The sequence below is a fragment of the Clarias gariepinus genome, chromosome 2 (genome assembly GCF_024256425.1).
Source record: "Clarias gariepinus isolate MV-2021 ecotype Netherlands chromosome 2, CGAR_prim_01v2, whole genome shotgun sequence".
NCBI lineage: Eukaryota > Metazoa > Chordata > Actinopteri > Siluriformes > Clariidae > Clarias > Clarias gariepinus.
Genome location: NC_071101.1, coordinates 8,019,174 through 8,034,584, shown reverse-complemented (window position 1 = coordinate 8,034,584; position 15,411 = coordinate 8,019,174). Strand labels below are relative to the sequence as shown.

Here is a 15,411-nt window from a genome sequence, read left to right as displayed (position 1 = left end):
TGTCTGTCTCTCCGTCTAACTCTGTCTGTCTCTCCGTCTAACTCTGTCTCTCTGTCTATTTGTCTCTGTCTGTCTCTCCGTCTAACTCTGTCTGTCTCTCCGTCTAACTTTGTCTGTCTCTCCGTCTAACTCTGTCTCTCTGTCTATTTGTCTCTGTCTGTCTCTCCGTCTAACTCTGTCTGTCTCTTCGTCTAAGTCTGTCTGTCTCTCCGTCTAAGTCTGTCTGTCTCTCCGTCTAAGTCTGTCTGTCTCTCCGTCTAACTTTGTCTGTCTCTCCGTCTAACTCTGTCTCTCTGTCTATTTGTCTCTTTCTGTCTCTCCGTCTAACTCTGTCTGTCTCTCCATCTAACTTTGTCTCTGTCTCTCCGTCTAACTCTGTCTCTCCGTCTAACTTTGTTTGTCTCTCCGTCTAACTCTGTCTCTCTGTTTATTTGTCTCTGTCTGTCTCTCCGTCTAACTCTGTCTGTCTCTCCGTCTAACTCTGTCTGTCTCTCCGTTTAACTCTGTCTCTCTGTCTATTTGTCTCTGTTTGTCTCTCCGTCTAACTCTGTCTGTCTCTCCGTCTAACTTTGTCTGTCTCTCTGTCTAACTCTGTCTCTCTGTCATTCCCTTTGTCTGTCTCTCTCTCTCTTTATTTTTGTCTTTCTCTCTGTTTACCTCTCTGTCTGATTTTTGTGTTTACCTAATTGTCTTATTTATGTTTTTTTTTTCATGTCTATCTCTCTCTCTTTTTCTCTCTCTCTCTCTATAGTTGTTATCTGGCCAATTCCTAAGTGCTGTATTTATGCTTTTCATTATTTATATATTTTTTTTATTATTTGTTGTTTTTCCCCTATTTATAGTTTTCTTGTTATTACTGAAGACTCGCCCTGTACTTTGAGGCATGTGCTTAATTTCTGTCTAATTAAATATTCACGATTATGAATGTAAATTCCACTAGTTGTGTATATAGTTGATAGGCGTGGCTTTTTTCATCATGTTTACTCATTTAATATTTATTTTCTAATGATGTATAATTTTACCTTGAACACCTGGCTCTCCAGGAGCCCCTTGAACTCCAACACCATTATCTCCTTTGTCTCCTTTTGGCCCAGAGTCACCTATCAAGCACACACACACACACACACACACACACACACACACACACACACACATTACACTAACACTGTGTTGTTCTTTTTCTTTATGTAACATGAGAGTGATAAATTGAAGTTAAACCTTTTCCGACTGAGTGGAGCGGTACCTTTGGGTCCTTGTTTTCCGGGTAACCCGTAGAACCCTGGAGGCCCCTGAGGGCCCGGAGGTCCCATGGTTCCAGAGGCTCCAGCAGCCCCAGCAGGTCCAGGTGGTCCGGGTGGACCCGCAGGCCCGGGGGTACCCGGGGCACCGAGGGGTGAAGGCTTCTTCGCCAGCTCTTTCTTATAAGCATCCAGATGTTCTTTAGAAAAAATAAACAATAAAAAAATTAATCTCTTTTTATTCTGTAGTAGGAAAGAATTGAACTGAACTCTTCACTCATTAAGATGTTAAATATTGATGTATTAAATAATAAAAATAATTCACCTTCAACCACAGCGGAACAGATCTGACGAATCTTCTCATCGTTCAGTTTAGGACCCTGAGGAGAACAATCAGACGAGACTAAGATATAAAACATAAGATTCTCAGACCTCAGATTTTATACAGATCTAAAATAAAATTACTTGTGATAAAATTTGCATATTAATTACACTTAACCTAATGTGATTCATTTAAATACAGTTTCTGTAAATATTCTGTTTATTCAAATTTTAGAAATGCAATTTATTAATGATTTAATTAATAAATATTGTATTTATATTTAATTATTTATTTATTTTTAAATATTAATATTAAAATGTACATGTAGCCTATATAAAATGTAATTTTAAAATGTTTTTGATTTGATAATTCGACATACAACATTGAGTATAAAACAAACTAACCACTAAAAAAAAGAAAATAATTATTGCATAAATAAAAAATTCCTAAAACAAACAAATATAAAAATTGCTAAATTAATATAAAAACAAGCAAAAAGTAAATGTATAAAAAGACAATATTCTTATTAAAGTTGAACATATTTAATGATGCGCCATCACCAAACAGTACGTTTTTTTTTTTTTTAATAACATGACCCAGAATTTCCCTGGTGTAAGTAAAGTGTGAGCATACAGGAAGTCCTCGAGGTCCCGGTGGTCCCTGTATTCCTCTGTCCCCCTCCAGGCCTGGGGGTCCCTGAGGTCCCATGAGTCCCTCGTGTCCTGGTTGTCCTGGACGGCCTTCAGCACCGGTCGCTCCTCTCTGTCCTTTCTCTCCTCGCTGCACAAGATTTTTAAGTTTATTACTTTCATTTAGGTAATACTTGTGTTTTATACCATTTAACTTTAATATCATTTTATTTACTTTAATTTATTTTCATTTTCTTTCAGTTTATGGTAAAAATAATAATACTTTACTAATTTATTTGTTTACTAATAATAAATTACATTAATATCAATGCTAACATTTTAAAAACAAAAAATATATATAACTTTTATAATTTATATACACTTATAAAAATAACTTTGTTTTTATAATTTTTATTAATAACAGTAATATGCAATAATGATATTAAAGGTGCAATCTGTAATGTTTAGAGCACCCTGCTGCCTGTGTGCTGAACTGCAGCTGGGATTAAATCAGATCAGTGTTCACTTGTTCCCTTTCTCTTGGTTCAGGCATTGTAGAGTTTACTAGTCACACTTTATGGCTTATTATCATCATCATCATCATCATCATCATCAATAACAGCTTTATAATCTAAGAATAATTTATTTATATTTATTAAAGGCTTATAAAGACTTTAAAGTGTTACACACTGCACCTTTAAAATCACTTAATTCATAATATAATGTATATTTATTACTTCCTGTACACTGTGTATTTACTCTCTCTCTCTCTCTCTCTCTCTGTCTGTTGGCCTGTATGAGTCCCTGTATACTTGTCCATCTTTCTGTCTATTTGGATTTCTGTCTATCCACCTCTGTCTACTTCTGTCCACCCATCTGTCTGCATCTCTGTCTCTCTACTTATTTGTCTGTCTATCTCTTTACCTCTACCTGTTTCTCTGTCTACCATCTGCCCTTTGTCTAGTTTTCTGTCTGTCTGTGAATGCCCCTGTCTCCCTGTCTACTTGTCATCTGCACATCTCTTTTTCTCTCTCTAACACTCTCTGTCCACATGTCTGTGTCTGTCTTTCTCACTCTGTCTGTCTGTCTGTATCTATCTGTCTATCTGGCTGTCTTTCTGTCCATCTTTTTGTTTTCCTCTATGTCTGTCTCTGTTTGTTTTTAAGATCCTCCTACTAAGAATAACTGTGTGTGTGTGTGTGTGTGTGTGTGTGTGTGTGTGTGTGTGTGTGTGTGTGCACTCACATCTCCCTTGATTCCAGGAATGCCTGAAGGACCCTATAAATGCAACAACAACAACAAAAGAATATTAATTGAAAACTTAAAGTGAAGTGTATAGAGTAGTGAATAATTATGACACTCACAATTATCAATCACATGCGATAAACAGAAACACCACACCTGGTCACCTTTACCTCCTGTACTGCCCGGGATACCTGGAGCTCCCTGTGGGGTAATAATAATAATAATAATAATAATAATAATAACAATAATAATAATAATAATAATAATAATAATAATAATAATAATAATAATAATAATAATAATAGTAGTAGTAGTAATAATAATAATAATAATAATAATAATAATTATAATAATAATAATAATAACCATAATAATAATAATAATAATAATAATAACCATAATAATAATAATAATAATAATAATAATAATTTGTTGCTTTATATGTCCATTGAGACTATATTTGTAAAAGAATGTATGTGTGTTGTCTGTACTGCAGCACGTACCTCACTTCCTTTTTGACCAACTGGACCTACAGCACCCTGTAATTACACACACACACACACACACACACACACACACACACACACACACACACACCATACAATGCAAGAAGACTTTAATAAACATATCTATCTACTGTATCTCAGTATTACATGCATCAGTGCTTTCTTACCTGATCTCCTTTGTGACCTTTGTGACCTTTGATCCCATGAGGACCCATGACCCCACGGTCTCCTTTCTCTCCCTGTGAAAGACAAAACCATTTCAGCACCTGTCTGTAAATGTCTTACCCTTTACACTGTGCCTGTCACACACACACAGACATCGTAACACACTCTTTAAACGCTGTGTGAAGTCGACTCACCGGGTCTCCCTGAAGACCCGTCGGCCCGATCGCACCCGGCTTTCCTGGTTCCCCCTGCGGATTAAAACACTCGCGTCATCAATGAACACACATTTAGAGCGGCGTTTCACTCGGGTCCTCATTAATATTCGTGTTCATGAGTTAATTAAGACAGTTGAATGTAATCAGGTCTTCACACTGCACACTGAGACTGACGTCCATCCAGTTTATCTTCACACTAACGCTACAGCATTGAGTCTATTCTATCTTATTAGATCTGCTCTGATGGTGGTGTCAGTGTGTGATGTGTTGGAGGTGTGTACACACCGTGGATCCTTTAGCTCCCGGCAGCCCGTCATCTCCAGGAACTCCCTGTTCCCCCTGAAACAGCAACAGCACCTCGGTTACTACACCAACTCTGTCACTGTCCATTATCACCTCCATCCATCATGTTATTTATTTATCCATCTGTCACATCATCCATCAATTCATCCATCCATCACACCCATCTATTCATTTATTTATCCATCTATCCATCCATCTATTCATCCACCATCACGTTCATCCAACCGTCTATCCATCCACCCATCTGTCACATTCCTCCAACTCATTCATCCATTGATCTTATTGTTTTTCCATCCATCCATCCATCCATCCATCCAGTTATCATTGCATAATCCCCCTTATTCATCCATCATTTATCTATACATGCATCTATCTACATAAACAATGATTTATCCATCCATCTATTTATCCATTTATTCTTGCTTCATTCCATTTATTCATCCATCCATTTATCCATTCATTTATCCATCATCCATTTATCCATCCATCTTATCGGCTAGTTGAATGGATCCATCCATCCGTCTTATCTATCCATCCATCCAACCATTTTACCTACCTAGCCATCCATTCATCCACCCATCCATCCATCTTATCCACTTAGCCATATATTAATCCATCCATCCATATTATCCACCTAGTCTGCATTTATTTTTATTTTAAATGAAATGTAAAAGTTTTTGTTAAAATGTCTTATTGCTATTATCTTTTATTTTATTTCATGTTTATTTTATTTTATTCTATGTAAAGCACTTTGAATTACCACTGTGTATGAAATGTGCTATACAAATAAACTTGCCTTGCCTTGCCTAGTCATTAATTTATCCATCTATCTATTACATTCACTTATCCAGTCACTCATTTGTCCATTCATCTAATTGTCCATTCATCTAGCCATTCACTTATCTATTCACCCACCCATTATTCATCCATCCATCCATTTATTAATCAATTCATCCATCCATCTATCCATCCATCCATCTGTCACATGCCTCCAACTCATTCATCAGTTGATCTTATTGTTTTTCCATCCATCCATCCATCCATCATCCATTTATCCATCCATCTTATTGGCTAGTTGAATGGATCCATCCATCTATCCATTCATCCATCCATCCATCCATCCAATCATTTTACCTACCTAGCCATCCATCCATCCATCCATCCATCCATTCATTCACCCATCCATCCATCTTATCCACTTAGCCATCTATTAATTCATCCATCCATATTAACCACCTACTGTAGTCATTAATTTATCCATTTGTCTATCACATTCACTTATCCAGTCACTCATTTGTCTATTCATCTAATTGTCCATTCATCTAGCCATTTACTTATCTATCCATCCATCCATCCATCCATTTATCAATCCATTCATTCATCCATCCATCTATTTATTCATCCATCTATCCATACACATGTTATTATTCCATATTGCATGCCATTACTTAGTGTATAAACCAAACTGAACTTACTGGTTTCCCAGGAAGACCAATGGGACCCAGTGGACCTTCAACTCCAATCTCACCCTGTAACACACACACACAATAATTCAAAAGAGATCTGGAACCCCAATATTATTTTCCAATACCAGCACGACCCCCATGTGATCCTTACCTTCTGACCCACTGGTCCCACAATCCCCTGCTTTCCTGGTAAACCCTGTACAGTTGGAAAAAAATATATTTTAGCACACACACACACACACACACACACACACACAAATGCTTTAATGCACTTACTGGAATTCCTACAATGCCTCTGAGTCCACTAGCTCCAGGCAGTCCCGGTTCTCCCTGTTTTACACACACACACACACACACAGATTGAGGAAAATGATAATAATATTCATGTTAATGAAATGATGGTGATGTCATTGTGACTCTCACTTTTTCTCCATTAAGACCCGGTTCTCCATCCTGTCCATTTCTGCCTGGGTTACCCTTAAAGATACACACACACACACACACACACACACACACACACACACACATGATGTCATCCATCATGCATCACCATTATCATCATCTAGGGCTTGTTGCTGTGTGTATTATCATTAGTTTAATGATGATGATGATGATCTACTCACAGTCTCTCCTTTAGGACCGGTGGCACCTGTAGGACCTTGAGAACCTGCTGCACCCTGTAACACAAATCAGTTACACCAGTTACACCAATAACACTAATGACACATTTAACATCTCTGTTTTTACTGTGTATAAGCGTCCTGAGGAATCAATTATTCTGCATAATATATAATATTAATAATCATCTAAATGAAGGAATAACAGACTCCGTGCCACGGTATTAGTAGAAACTATTAAATGCCAGGATGATGTGCTGATGAAGAGGTACCGACCCGGTGCTGGTTGCCCATAACAGCAGGTACAGAAATATTTTACTTAATTTATGCCACAGAATTTGTTAAATAAAAATTAAAATTGCAACAAAAAAAAATATATACATTTCTGCACTCAACAGGAAGTGGGTTATTTTGCAAAACGCACCCAATGGCTTTTGATATACAGTATTTATACGATCACCACCAAACCGGCCCTACAGTATGTGAACTTAAGACATTGAGGAGGCAAAATTGTAGAGGGATTTTGGATTTCTCAAACGGGTCTGTCGTGACGACGCCTTAAACTTGATGAAAAGGGGTTCATTACTTTTCGTGGGACATCATATTAAGTGACATCATGATGAGTGACATCATAGTGTGATGCTCTTGTTGTTCAGCATCTGGGGCTTTTTGAAGGTCTAAACACAACATTGTGTCATTGGTACATCCCCTTTAATCCATGTGCCCACTGTCTTTCTGATGGACCCGGACAGGTGACGGCGCAGGTGCTTGGGCCCGGTTATTAGTGCTTGCAACTATATTTATTTGTATAATATTATTGTTATTAATATCTTCCAAATATTTTCCTTTCTTTTCTGAAAATAAATAAATAAATAAATCTTTAATTTTTTGTGAAGCTGCTTGGAGACAATGACCATTGTTAAAAGCGCTATATAAATAAAATTGAATTTAATTGAATTGAATTATTTAAATTTTTGCAAATAAACCTGGCAAACATTTATTTATTTGAATAATCTTTTAATATCTAATAATTTTCTTGTTGCATTTCTCAAGAATATTAATATTATTTTAATAATTTTGATTCATAGCAATTATCAAGATTTTTAATCAGATTATTATTTGCATAAGTTATAAATTACTTATTTATAAATCATTTTAATCAAGTAAACAAATACATTTGTAAATGTTAATTATATTGAAAAGAATTTAAAATTTTTAAGCTTTCAACTCACATGCTGATCTTCATATCATATCAGTCGTGACATAATGCAAGATATAAAGTTATATATATAATGCGTATATAAATATATTATATTTAAAATATAATATATAAATATATTATATTTATATATAATATGATATTATATTACAAATATATAATATAAATAAATATAAATATAATGTAATATATATATTACATTTTATTTCTATTTCTATTTATTTATATAAATTTATACAGTATATACAGTATATATATATATATATATATATTTGAATTAAAAATTGATTTTGATAAATAAGCCAGTGTTATGTTCCAGTACAAGTGGCTGAAGTCTGCTTTTTTTGCCGTACCTAAAAAATATTAATTTTGTCACACTAATTTATATAATACACGCAATCATAAACAAAGTTTAAAATATTTCCCAGAATAGAGCTTACCTCATCACCTTTAGGCCCCTGAGGTCCATCGCGTCCTCGGATACCTTCGACACCCTTTCACACACACACACACACACACACACACACACACACACACACACACACACACATACCCCTTAAAGCTCAGAGCATTTTACCCAGTATTTGTTTTGCTGATTTAAAAAAATTAATTAAAAAATAATAAACATACAGTATAAAGGGCTCAGGATTCTCTGATGGGTTCATTATTTTTTTGTTTTCATCCTAATGATGACCTCCTTCACAATTATAGACTCCTCATATTGAGAGTTCAGGTAAACCATCTCCACAGCTTTCATGTGTGTGTGTGTATTGTGATGGCTTTAATTCCTGAATGGTTGATGCCACACTTTTGTCAAAACTCTTGAGTTAGAGTTGGAAGACCCGACTTCGCTTACATTATATTAGTGTTTCATTTCAAATTCAACATGGTGGTGGTGTAATTTTGTTCCAAAACTTATGGACCCTATCCACCAGCATGTATTATAATTCAACAAGGCTAGTCTGACTGGTTAATGCCATGCTTCAAGCTCTCACATTCTAAACATATTTAATAGCAAACTGAGATCAGTTCATAGAAAATTGGTCTATTCGACAAAAAGGTGGATGTGTACCGGAGATCCAGGAGGTCCTGTAGGTCCGGGAATGCCGTTAAAACCTGGGGGACCCTGTAAAGATAGGAGAGCAGAAAGATAGAAAAAACTGGATAGAATGATGGCAAATAGAAATCAATAGGATTACATTATAGATAAAAAAAATAATAGAATAGACTCTTATAAATATTAAAAGAATAAAGTAAAACAACATATTAAAATATAAACCAAACAAAATAAAAATATTGCAATATTTATAATATATAATAAATCATATAATTATTGTTTTTTTACTAACAAAGTCTATTAATACCGATTAAAACTGATTATGCATTATTACTCACATTATGTATTAATTTATTAATTTATGAATCTATTCTTTTAGACAACTCTCAATAAAATATTTTCCTTAATTATAGACATATTCTTATCCAATCCCACACCAGCATCTTCAATATATATGGGGGAAAAAAATCAGTTGTGTATCATATTTTTGTGGCACTTCATGTATCTCGACACTAACTCTAACATCGAATTTTTTTAATTACTTTTTGATTTAGATTTGTTTGTATTTAAAGTGATACAATGTTGCAGTTCCTGTGTAATCCTACAGGTGGTGCACTTTAAACTATTCAGATGTATTCAGACACAGGCAACAAAGCATCCTGTGTGGTAGAAGCAAATTATATATGTTAATAATAATAATAATAATAATAATAATAATAATAATAATAATAATAAAAATAATAATAATAAAAAAAAAATAATAAAAAAAATAAATAAAACTAAAATCACAATACTAGCAGAATCGCAATCCAAATCGAATCAGTACCTACTGTAATTATCAATATAATATTGTATCAGGTGGTCCTTAGCGAGTTCCAAGCTTTAAGCACTTAATGTACTAATGGAGTACTCCTTACCCGATCTCCTTTATCACCGTGTTCTCCAGGGTATCCGATCGGCCCTCTCTGACCCTGAGACACAAGAGTTAAAGGATTAGAGAGATTACAAAATAATGGCATTACAAGACTCAGGTTAATCCTGCTGTAGGATATACAGTCACTGGCCACTTCATTAGGTTGACCTGTTAAGCTGCTAACACAAATAGATAATCAGCCAATCACATAGCAGCGACACAAGGCATTTAGGTTTGTAGACACGGTCAAGACGATCTGCTGAAGTTTAAACCAAGCATCAGATTAGGGAAGAAATTGATTGTTGATTTTCATGATCTTGAACGTGGCGTGGTACAGAATTTGAACAGAATTTGGTATGAACAACATAAAACTATGGATCCATCCCGAATTGAATGAACGGTTCAGACTGGTGGTGGAACAGTGTGGGGGAGATACTGTTTCTTGCCACACTTTGGACCCCTTAGTACCAATTGAGCTTGGTTAAATGCCACAGCCTCAACTGGTACTAAGATGTCAATATGGACCTGACTATTGTACCCGGCCATGTCCATCCCTTTAGGAGCACAGAATTATGTGCTTTCACAGTCACCAGATCTTAAACCAATAGAGCATCTTTACGATGTGGTGGAACAGTACATTTGCATTATGGATGTGCAGTCGACAAATCTGCACCAACTGTGTGATGCTAAGATGTCAATATGGACCGAAATCATTAAGGAGTGTTCCCAAAACCTTGTGGAATCTAAGCAGTGAAGAATCAAGACAGTTCTGAAAGTCAATAGTGGTCCAACCTAGTCTTAGTGTACGGAGTACCCAATTAAGTGGCTGTTGAGTGCATATACAGTATGTAAGCATAAAAACAACCTAAAAAACTTCTTACATCTTCTCCTGGACGTCCCGGAGGACCGGGCTCTCCTACTGATCCTCGATCACCCTGTCAATCAATCATGTGACGCTTACAAATCAGAATATTAAAACTAAAACTGATTATATGTCTGCTCCGGTGTGCGAGACATCATGTCTTACCTTTTCACCGGCAATACCTGGAAGTCCATCTGCTCCCGGGAGACCCCTGTGTCCCTGAGCAGAGACAATAAGATCACTTCAAATTGGCTGTCATGGTTCAGTAGTCCAAGACTCTACTACCCATCAGCCCCTGCATGTCACATGAACTCGTCACATGCTTAATCGTTTTTTTGTCTGCAATAAGTTATTGCTCTAAAAGTAGTACCTTGATTCCTGGAAGGCCTGGGAGACCCTGAGGTCCGGTCGGGCATACAGTCTGACACTGCAGGAACACGGACAGATACACACCAGAGTGTACAGGACAACATCAGATCAAATCTTTAACTAACTACTTATTTATCAATCATTGTTGTGTTTCATCTGAAAGGCAGTTCACTAGCTAAGCAGCATGTTAGTGCCCTTCTGAGGATGCTAACTCCTCTTTAAATATCTCAGGTTTTAACCATCACTGGACCATTAGGATTTCACTAAATAACCGTGTTCCACTACTATAATGATTAGTTACATGTGCATCAATGCCTCATTTCATTACTTTGGTTAATCAAGTACTGAGCTAGCAATCATTCTACCCAAGTTTGTTTACTCCAATAACAACTGCATGCTGTAGCTATTTTGGAAACATTTAATCTGATCCTGCACTGGATCTGGGCTAAATCTGATAAATGGAGCTGATTGTCAGAATGTCCTGGCGGAACAAGCAGATCCGGATTAGAATCCCAAACTCCATCCCAAAGTCACACCGGAGGAGGGCAGAGTCTAGAGTCATGAAGGAAAGCACGGGACAGATCTCTACAGGTGATGTACATGGAGTTAAGTTTCACTTTGTCAAATGTCTAATGAGACGGGGATCTTTAAAGTTTACTGTACAACTACAGCTGCCCTCAGAATGAACTGAGCAACGAAATTTAGAAGGAATAGAAAATGTGAAGGATGTGCTGGTGATGAAAAACCGAAAGCACTCACAGTCTCCCCGCTTCCTTCTGGATTCCCACCGGTCCCCTAAAAACACAATACAGTTTCAGAAGTGCAGATTACCAGATTTAAAAAAAAATGCTGTCAATATGGTTTAAAGGTGCGGTCTGTAAACTTTAAATGTGCGGTCTGTAAACTTTAAATGTGCGATCTGTAAAGTTGAAATGTTCTGTGTGTAAAGTATAAAGGTTTGGTCTGGGTGGTTTAAAGGTGCAGTCTGTAAAGTTTAAAAGTGCGATCTGTAAAGTTTTAAAGTGCGGTCTGTAAAGTTTAAAGATTCGGTCTGTAAAGTTTAAAGGTGCGGTCTGTATGGTTTAAAGATTCGGTCTGTAAAGTTTAAAGGTGCGGTCTGTATGGTTTAAGAGTGCGGTCTGTAAAGTTTAAAGGTGCGGTCTGTAAAGTTTAAAGGTGCGGTCTGTATGGTTTAAAGGTGCGGTCTGTAAAGTTTAAAGGTGCGGTCTGTATGGTTTAAAGGTTCGGTCTGTATGGTTTAAAGGTTCGGTTTGTATGGTTTAAAGGTTCGGTCTGTATGGTTTAAAGGTGCGGTCTGTAAAGTTTAAAGGTGCGGTCTGTATGGTTTAAAGGTGCGGTCTGTAAAGTTTAAAGGTGCGGTCTGTATGGTTTAAAGGTGCGGTCTGTAAAGTTTAAAGGTGCGTTCTGTATGGTTTAAAGGTGCGGTTTGTAAAGTTTAAAGGTGCGGTCTGTAAAGTTTAAAAGTGCGGTCTGTAAAGTTTAAAGATTCGGTCTGCAAAGTTTAAAGGTGCGTCTGTATGGTTTAAAGGTGCGGTCTGTATGGTTTAAAGGTTCGGTCTGTATGGTTTAAAGGTTCGGTTTGTATGGTTTAAAGGTGCGGTCTGTAAAGTTTAAAGGTTTGGTCTGTAAAGTTTAAAGGTGCGGTCTGTATGGTTTAAAGGTGCGGTCTGTAAAGTTTAAAGGTGCGGTCTGTATGGTTTAAGAGTGCGGTCTGTAAAGTTTAAAGATTCGGTCTGTAAAGTTTAAAGGTGCGTCTGTATGGTTTAAAGGTGCGGTCTGTATGGTTTAAAGGTTCGGTCTGTATGGTTTAAAGGTTCGGTTTGTATGGTTTAAAGGTTCGGTCTGTATGGTTTAAAGGTTCGGTCTGTATGGTTTAAAGGTGCGGTTTGTAAAGTTTAAAGGTGCGGTCTGTATGGTTTAAAGGTGCGATCTGTAAAGTTTAAAGTTGCGGTCTGTAAAGTTTAAAGATTCGGTTGGTATGGTTTAAAGATGCGGTCTGTAAAGTTTAAAGAATCGGTTTGTATGTTTTAAAGGTTCGGCCTGTATGGTTTAAAGGTTCGGTCTGTATGGTTTAAAGGTGCGGTCTGTAAAGTTTAAAGGTGCGGTCTGTATGGATTTAAGGTGCGGTCTGTAAAGTTTAAAGGTGCGGTCTGTATGGTTTAAAGGTGCGGTCTGTAAAGTTTAAAGGTGCGGTCTGTAAAGTTTAAAGGTGTGGTCTGTATGGTTTAAAGGTGCAGGCTGTAAAGTTTAAAGATTCGGTTTGTATGGTTTAAAGATGCGGTCTGTAAAGTTTAAAGATTCGGTTTGTATGGTTTAAAGGTTCAGTCTGTACGGTTTAAAGGTGCGGTCTGTAAAATTTAAAGGTGCGGTCTGTATGGTTTAAAGGTGCGGTCTGTAAAGTTTAAAGGTGCGTTCTGTATGGTTTAAAGGTGCGGTTTGTAAAGTTTAAAGGTGCGGTCTGTAAAGTTTAAAGGTGCGGTCTGTATGGTTTAAAGGTGAGGTCTGTAAAGTTTAAAGGTGCGGTCTGTAAAGTTTAAAGGTGCGGTCTGTAAAGTTTAAAGATTCGGTCTGTATGGTTTAAAGGTGAGGTTTGTATTGTTTAAAGGTGCAATCTGTTATTTTTTTTTAAGTCTGTAAAGTTTAAAATTACAACATATAATAATAAAGTTGTAGTATGTAAATTTAAGACTGCTCTTTGGATCCCACTATAGCAAATAAAAATAAATAGTTTTTAATCACAAATTTATTCATCCAATCAGTAAACTTATTTTAACAGACTTGTTAAGTAGTTTTGGGTCACTTCATGTTCTTATTTTAATTTTTTACTGTTACACATTAATAATTTTTCTAATAAATCAATCAGTTTGCAGTTTTAACAGTTTAACATGCTGTAGGCTGAGTGTTTTTAAGGAAAGAGAGGGTTGTTTAACATTACAATCTGTCCTATTATCCTAAAAAAAAAAAAGCATGAAACATCCACTCTGTGCCCTGACAGCGTAATGAGCGATACACAGAGGCTGAACCCCAATGGGCTGAGCAGTCTGCAGTGTTCACCTGATTCAGCACACTGAATTGTGTTAAAGGTTATAAAACATTATGCTGTACAACTCTGCCTCACAAAGAAACCATTATTATCTCTGTGTTCAGGAACAGTCCTGCTATTTCAGCAAGTCTTAAAGCGCTAACAGTGCGTAGAAAAAAGTGGACTGCTTCCCTTGTTCATAGCGCACTGCATTAGCAGTATTTTACTTTCAATAATTCTGCCAATAATATTATTTAAACTTAAATAGAAAATGGACGTCCTGAAAATGGTAAGGAAAAACATGTTGCAATATTTTATATACTGTATATACTGTTAGAAAAGAGGTTAGAACAGTAAGTGTTACTATAGCAGTCCTTACAGGTGGGCCGGGGGGTCCGGGTGGGCCAGGAGGTCCTGGAAGCCCATTGGATCCTCTGGGTCCAGGTTGGCCCTGTGAGAAAACCAGGTAACATAAAATAAAATATATAATATTTAAAAAATCTATATACTACATATATAGTATCATCTGTATACTATAACATGTTATATAATATAAAACATATATAACTCTAATGATCAATGTCATGTATCTTATATATGGTCCATGAATCTAGATAAGACTCTATGTATTAGCCAGATATGTAGATGTATGTTGTAAATACACTGTATTTGAGTGTGTTTTATATACCTATGACTTACATAACACTGTTATATGATGAACACTTCCTGCCCATATACAGAATAACTCTAAATAATATTTACACTGTCTGATTACGCAAAATATTCTATAATATACTGTATATATGTAACATGATACTGCAAATCTAATAATGTATCATGACATATCATCCAACATGAATTGAGTTATTATACTGTATGTATATATATAACATGTATAAATATAACATATTTTACTATATTTTATATTTGATTTGAGTGAAAAGCTCAGACCTCGGGCCCAATGTTGCCCTCGTTTCCTGGGATACCGGGCTTACCAGGAGGTCCCTGAGAGGGGAAAAATAATGACAAAAAAAAAAGGTTATAAAGAAGACACAAAGATGAAGGGAGATAGTGTATGTTAAAACAGATGAATATGGAAGAACAGCTCATCCACACACAGGCGCTCCGGTGGTCTCGGGTCCCTACACAGGGGTAGAGACACATAGATTAATAAACTCCTGACTCTTCAGCAGGACTGTGAAATCATTACACTTCCTGTCACAACACTTAAAGCTGCGATAC

General features: G+C 36.3%; 1 protein-coding gene across 1 annotated transcript in view; it reads right to left on the bottom strand.

Moving 5' to 3' along the window:
* LOC128511664 (collagen alpha-3(IX) chain-like) overlaps positions 1-15,411 on the bottom strand; it is a 40,611-nt gene that overhangs the window by 1,148 nt on the left and 24,052 nt on the right. The window contains exons 13-37 of the mRNA XM_053484620.1: positions 15,288-15,311; positions 15,121-15,174; positions 14,549-14,620; positions 11,886-11,921; positions 11,128-11,184; positions 10,923-10,976; positions 10,777-10,830; positions 9,900-9,953; positions 8,998-9,051; positions 8,366-8,419; positions 6,713-6,766; positions 6,513-6,566; positions 6,366-6,419; positions 6,241-6,285; positions 6,099-6,152; positions 4,606-4,659; positions 4,300-4,353; positions 4,108-4,179; positions 3,938-3,973; positions 3,591-3,635; positions 3,435-3,467; positions 2,194-2,340; positions 1,564-1,618; positions 1,244-1,438; positions 1,023-1,100 (exon numbers count right to left, since the gene is read on the bottom strand). Coding sequence (XP_053340595.1) covers positions 1,023-1,100; positions 1,244-1,438; positions 1,564-1,618; positions 2,194-2,340; positions 3,435-3,467; positions 3,591-3,635; positions 3,938-3,973; positions 4,108-4,179; positions 4,300-4,353; positions 4,606-4,659; positions 6,099-6,152; positions 6,241-6,285; positions 6,366-6,419; positions 6,513-6,566; positions 6,713-6,766; positions 8,366-8,419; positions 8,998-9,051; positions 9,900-9,953; positions 10,777-10,830; positions 10,923-10,976; positions 11,128-11,184; positions 11,886-11,921; positions 14,549-14,620; positions 15,121-15,174; positions 15,288-15,311 — 1,543 coding nt within the window. The remainder of the gene's footprint in view (positions 1-1,022; positions 1,101-1,243; positions 1,439-1,563; positions 1,619-2,193; positions 2,341-3,434; positions 3,468-3,590; positions 3,636-3,937; positions 3,974-4,107; positions 4,180-4,299; positions 4,354-4,605; positions 4,660-6,098; positions 6,153-6,240; positions 6,286-6,365; positions 6,420-6,512; positions 6,567-6,712; positions 6,767-8,365; positions 8,420-8,997; positions 9,052-9,899; positions 9,954-10,776; positions 10,831-10,922; positions 10,977-11,127; positions 11,185-11,885; positions 11,922-14,548; positions 14,621-15,120; positions 15,175-15,287; positions 15,312-15,411) is intronic.